The 6,045-nt window shown below is 43.7% G+C and overlaps 1 protein-coding gene across 1 annotated transcript; it reads left to right on the top strand.

Annotated features, from left to right (window-relative positions):
* Positions 1–740: 740 nt before the first annotated feature.
* LOC148678237 (homeobox protein notochord-like) lies at positions 741–4,285 on the top strand. Its single transcript, XM_088647466.1, has 3 exons — positions 741–1,201; positions 1,953–2,134; positions 3,697–4,285. The coding sequence occupies exons 1-3, from the start codon at positions 814–816 to the stop codon at positions 3,892–3,894; spliced, it is 768 nt and encodes a 255-aa protein (XP_088503592.1). The 5' UTR covers positions 741–813; the 3' UTR covers positions 3,895–4,285.
* Positions 4,286–6,045: the final 1,760 nt, after the last annotated feature.

Here is a 6,045-nt window from a genome sequence, read left to right as displayed (position 1 = left end):
GATAGGTAGAATAATACGTTATGAATAAATATGAATTATGCTATATTAATAAATAACACATTTAAATAACGAAACAGGTATTCATGACGACATCAAGAACACTGTGTTTACATTGTGGTCCCCATTTCCTGTTTATAAGGAAAGCTCTGTGGTTCATTGCTCATCCTGTACCGTTAAAAAAGAAATACTGATGCTGACAAAAGGAAGTGATTAAAGATTTGTAAGTACACCTTGAAGCTATTAGAAAACACAACTTATTTTACAATACAGTACATGTAAGAGAAAAGCAATATTAGCGATGGCGTTAGTATTGAAAGTATTATGCCTGCTCTGCCTTTAGCCGGATTACCTTCGCTTTACCCCTAGTAATATATTTGTAGTAGAAGTAAAACTACCATGACTAATAATAACTACAATATCATCATCAGTAATATCAGGTGAAACCCGACCCAGGGAACACAAGTGGAAACTAAGTAGAAATGCATTTCAAACCGAGACAAGGAGACACTTCTTTACACAAAGGCTGTAATACATCTTCAAATGATATAATCGGAGTGTGAACGCAAAACATGTCGAAAGGGAAAAGGGTTTTGCTCTCACTTTAAAATACAGTGGCAGCATCTTTTCAAGTCACAATACTGCTGGTGGTGTGGGTGTGGTGGAAGAGTGGGGGCTGAGACTACCCAGTCATTTCCCCGGAGTCTGGTCCCCTGGTGCTGTGCATGTGAAAGTATCTCAGGCGTATAAAAACCCTACGGCTCACATCCAAAAAGCCAGCAACGACTGTTCGCCATTGGTCACTGGGAAAAACAGATGTGCCTTTTGTTTTCAAAGAAATATATTTCGTTAATTTTCTTCATTTTTCAGACCGAAAAAAAGCTTAAGTTATCCCCGAAAATGTTGCCTAACCACGAGAAAACGGAGTTTATTTTAAATGGTGCATCGAGTAGGACCTTCAAGACGGCGGAGATGAGAGATCCGTCCCCGATACCAGTCAAGCTTCCCTTCAGCATTGACTCTATTCTGAGCAGAGTGGAGGCCGAGCGCGGTCTCGCTGGGGTCCGAGTGGAGCGCAGCCCCCTCTGGACCGGGAGCTGGCCTGCCACCGTGTCATACCCCTACACCGTGGGATACGTCCCCGTTCCGGCTGGACTACTGCACAGTAGGTGCGAACACTTTGACGCCTTACACAGACAGAGAAGTAAGAGCTTTACTTGCATTGTTTTTTTTCTTGAATATCCTTTTATTTATTAATTTGTCCGACACTTTTATCTATAGCGACTTGTAGTTGTATGCAGTTAAGTGGGTTTTTTTACTGGAACATTACAGGGAAATATTTTTCTTAAAGTTATAGAAGCAGTTGGATTTTAAGGTACAGCTTTTCAGAAACGAGTCCAGAAACCTGTCTTCTTTTTTTTCTGGAATGCTTCACAACGTTGCATCCGTGCTTTCAAGTGCCGGTGCTGCTGTAAATTTCTCGCAGAAGCGAGATTGAAACCTGTCAGCTCTCCCGCTCAAGTCAGACTTCTGACAGGTGTTTTTTAACAGTGCCATGTGCGTCAAACTGGAATAAGACTTGTTCAGCTTTAGCATTTAATACTGTTACCTGAATATCAATGAATTCGACTAATATTTTTACTAAGTGAACTACACTATTTGTACTCATTAAACAGCTGAAATAAGAAGCCCAATGTGGTGCCCCAGGCAGGAGAGAATAACTGTTGCTGAAAGATTTGAACCCACATATCTTTTAATGATTCAGATTCCTCAACAATGGGCTCAGTTCCCTCTGTAACTGAGAGCTTTGTTGCAATGAAAACCAGATAAGTCTGTGACTGTCCAGGACCTGGGTGCATTGTGTGTAGCTCAGATGTGTTTTGGGTGACACTGTAGCTCTCCAGGACCATGGTGCTGTGTGTGTAGCTCAGATGGGTTTTGCCCTGTTCCAGCAGGGGGTGCCCCGGATAAGCTGGCAGCGCTGTGGCGCAGGGGTGCCGCCAGGATGAAGCGTGTGAGGACTGTGTTCACCCCCGAGCAGCTGGAACGCCTGGAGTTGGAGTTCCTGAGGCAGCAGTACATGGTGGGCACAGAGCGCGTGCACCTTGCCCTGATGCTGAATCTGTCTGAGACACAGGTGAGAGCCGCCGGCCTGAGGCAGGCCGATTCTGCTCAGCTCTTCCATTCTAGTGTGCGACTTTGGCCTGCTGCTGATCCTACGTGTTAATAAGCACTCTTGTACATCAACTAGAGCTCTTCATTTAATCTTGACGGGGCTTGATACATCATGACAAGGAGAGAGTCCAACACAGAGCAGTAGAAAGAAGAACAGAAATAGTATTTTGTCTATGGAGTCAGGTATGTCATCACCTGAGGGTGGCTCCACTGCCAAAATATTGATTTTTTCTTAATTCAACTTGCAAAAGTTGAATTAACCTCCACTTTTTCCTTAACAACTCGCACGCAGACCCCCACTCAAACTTCTTAGTGCATCCCGTCTCAGTACAGTATGTCTAAAGTGGACACTCTGTAGACTCAAAAGTCCCACCATGAGAGTGCTGATGGACATCCTTTCCTGATATCTGAGTGCCACTAACCTCGGCATTTGGCCCATGGGATTGGTGTGTTCGTACATAAATGTCCACAAATACAGCTCTCTGAATCTGGTGCTTCTAAACAGAATTGTGCATTGATTCCTACATTAGCACTACCCTGTGGGGGGGAGAGCCTAGTTAGTAAAAGAAATCAGATAATCACAGCAGCTCCTTCACGCCTTCAAGCAGAATCTTACTGTGTGACCCATTGCACCTCATCCACCTGCGCAGACCTCTCTTCTGGTAGTAGGCCCTCGTGTTTGTCTGTCAGCCCCTCTGAGGTGTCGGAAAGCTTTAGCTGGTCAAACAGACTAGGGTGAGTGTGCATACCACACCACAGTGGGTGTTGTTAGCAGCAGTGTGTTCTTAACACCTTCTTAATGGTCTTGGAGGAATCTTGACACCCAGACTGTTGCATCTTTGGAAAACAGGGGCAAAGATGATGAAAGCTTTTACATTACAATGACATATGCCTTGCATTGTAATACGTTTGCAAACTGGTTGAGGAGGACCGAGAGGTGTTATCTCAGTTCTATTTCTAAAATAGTTTAAGTAGGTAGCTGTGGCAGCATGCTTAGGCTGCAAAGGAGCAGGTAATGGTTTATTCCATGCTGAAAAGAGAAGAAAAGAAACACAACATTTCGGCTGTAGAGCTTTCTTCGGGTGTTTTTAAAATACCTGTTTTCAACTGTATTCAATGTACTTTGTTAAAAACAAGTTTTACTTAGATGGTTTGAGAACATAAGAAGGGTTATAAATAAAAGGGGGGTCTTTTGGCTCATCTAGCCCATCTGTAAGCAACATTCTACTTTCAACAAGCTGCTGATGCAGTTTTAAGGTTTGATTGGATTGAGAAAGAGTATAAATGAGGAGATTTTCAAGTGTAGTGGAACGATGTGACTGAAACAATACAACAAAGCAGAGAATGCCAAATGAAATAATTATTTTTCCCTTGAAATACACATTCCGATACATAACTTCAAACTACTGATGGAGCATTATAGTTGCCCAAGACTGCACCATTGGCATTTAGTTATCATCTAATCTAAATCCTGTATCGCACTCACAAAGATCGGCTCACCAACCTCCCGGGTTCTGGTTTTAGGTGAAGGTCTGGTTTCAGAACAGGAGGATTAAGTGGAGGAAGCAGAGTCATGACCAGAAGACAGCCGGAGTGGGCCAGCGTGCTGAGTCTCTGTCAGCCTCCTCCTCAAAAAGGGAAAGTTTGCCAGAGGAGCAGGATAACGCGCAAGGAAAAGGAGAAATGGGAGAGGAGGAAGACGAAATAATTGAAGTGGTGTGACAAGGCCGCCTGAAAACTCGAGTAACTAGCAGCTGGGCTGCACCCTGGGGTGGGACTGGGGGACTGAGCTGCCACAGTAGCTGTCACCTGGCAAAACAGGCCCTGATGCCAGATCCTTCTGCGCAAATACAAACAGGGTGATCCTCACAGCCATGGGGGCTACGTCTTTACTGGAACTGCCAAGATGCAGCAATTCTGCTCATCCCTCAGTGGCCTCATCTTGCAGACTGAAGGATGGCAAGCGTCTGTGATGGCAGATCCACAGGTTAGTATATGGAAGTGTCTGGACAGGCACCACTGGGAGCTTTTATATTACGAGGCGTGTGTTCAATTCTGCTTTATTTTTAATTGATAGTTTTGCAGGCAAATCAGCATGTGCTGGGATGAGAACAGATACACAGTGCCGCCAGGTGAGAAGAACAATCAATGTTTCAGCCCAGTGTCATTATAAAAGAATAAGAAAATAAGGAAGGTCAATAACACGAGGGGACCACTCAGACCACCAAGTTTGTTTGTTTTTTATCATTGGCAATTGATCTTGGGATCTCAGCCAGCCTTTCCTTGAAGGAAGCCAGTGTAATTATCAGTAATGCTTATATACCGTAGATAGTAATATTTCAACAATGTGGATGTCAACTTGTTCTATACTTCCACAACCTTTTGTGTAATAAAGTACCTCAGGTTTTCAAATTTCACTAGGACATAAACAAGCCTCAGATTTTCAGATCATGTTTGATCATGCTCATGTGTATTTTCTTCTTGGAAGCACGATATGAACCTGTAAGAGAGATGCACATTTTCAGCCCCTTAATTTCTCCACACACACCAGCATCCCTCACCACAGTGGGCAAGAGGGATGCTTCACGAACTGACCTTACTAACGCCGTTCACTACAGTATTTTGGCCCAGCCAGCTGTTTGCCCATTTAATGAAGTGGCAATTCACTATTCCTATAAATGATCAGTGGCTGTTCTGAAGGCCTGGACTAGAACCAATGGGAGGTGTGGTGCTTGACACCCCCAGCCCTACTGCTCTTGGAAAGTACGCTGCGCAGTGCTGAGAGGCTGCGCTGCAGTGTGGAGGGACATGCCTAAAGTGCTTTTGGAGAATTGTGAATAAGTAAAGTTGCCTTGTAGGGCCACCTCTGTGAACTAACCACCTGATGAAACTGGGCCTGCTCTGCCTCCATGAAGACACTGAACCAAATCAATGCAGACTAGATGGGGACAGTTTCCTAAACATCTTTCTGTGTTGGTATGTGAAAGCTGAAGGGTGTGAGCACTGTGTTGATCACAACAATGTCTTTCATGTACATAAGTGGAAGCAATACCAAGCCTGCTGCATTTTGTAATTTATTTTATATTAGTGCTTACAGGACAGTAAATAAATTGTCTATAAAAAGCAATAAAAGTATTGCATAATGTTTCAATGTACAGCATGACTCTTTTCTTTTCCTGTTATACCCTTTCTTGTTCTGTCCCAGACGCAGCCACTATGCTCTGCAGACATAACAGATCACACTGATTGAGTCATCAACATGGTCCTCTGGCTCTCACTGCCTGGAGTGTACAGTTGCACTGTTTGGTTATCCTTAATTACAGCGGTGGGTGAACTGATCTGCAGGAGGGATAGACAAAGAAGATTTGGGCTGATTGCTGTTGCACCACAGGCTCTTAAACACTTAAGGCAAACTGGGGAAATTCACTGCAGGGCTGGAGCAGGAGGAGGAGGGGAGAGATTTCAGGACTCATAGCATGTCTAAAATAAATTGAGATAAGAACAATATTTTAAACACAATACCATGGAGCTATGATTCCATATTCCACAGTAACCTGCAGCACCATCTCCCACAAGGAGAACAATGGTGCTCACTTCTCTGAAGATGGACATCTGGCTCCACCAGAAAAGCATATTTTTATTCTATAATCGTAACAATAAATATGTAATTATTCTTTACAGCAGTGGACAAAAATCAGACTCTCTTGTTGTAGATTATTTTAATAATATTTTATTGCTGTGTTATCAAGTTGTATCTTGATTTTGTGAGGTCTCGGAAACTGAGCAGGGCCGGGTCTGGTCATTACTTGCTTGGATGGTAGACCTCTAAGGGAAACTAGGTTGGTGCTGTAAGGAGTGATGGTGGACCAGTAG

Source organism: Lepisosteus platostomus, chromosome 1 (assembly GCF_059453375.1).
Source record: "Lepisosteus platostomus isolate fLepPlt1 chromosome 1, fLepPlt1.hap1, whole genome shotgun sequence".
NCBI classification, from domain to species: Eukaryota; Metazoa; Chordata; class Actinopteri; order Semionotiformes; family Lepisosteidae; genus Lepisosteus; species Lepisosteus platostomus.
Note: the sequence above shows the minus strand (reverse complement) of the source record. Positions and strands in the feature narration are given on the sequence as shown.

What these genes read in the sequence shown, in the direction of transcription:
- LOC148678237 (XM_088647466.1), top strand. Translation starts at nt 814, where the DNA reads ATGTGCCTTTTGTTTTCAAAGAAATATATTTCGTTAATTTTCTTCATT. An exon ending in CGCCTTACACAGACAGAGAA is followed by an intron (nt 1,202 to 1,952) that starts GTAAGAGCTTTA and finishes CTGTTCCAGCAG; the next exon opens with GGGGTGCCCCGGATAAGCTG. An exon ending in TGAATCTGTCTGAGACACAG is followed by an intron (nt 2,135 to 3,696) that starts GTGAGAGCCGCC and finishes TTCTGGTTTTAG; the next exon opens with GTGAAGGTCTGGTTTCAGAA.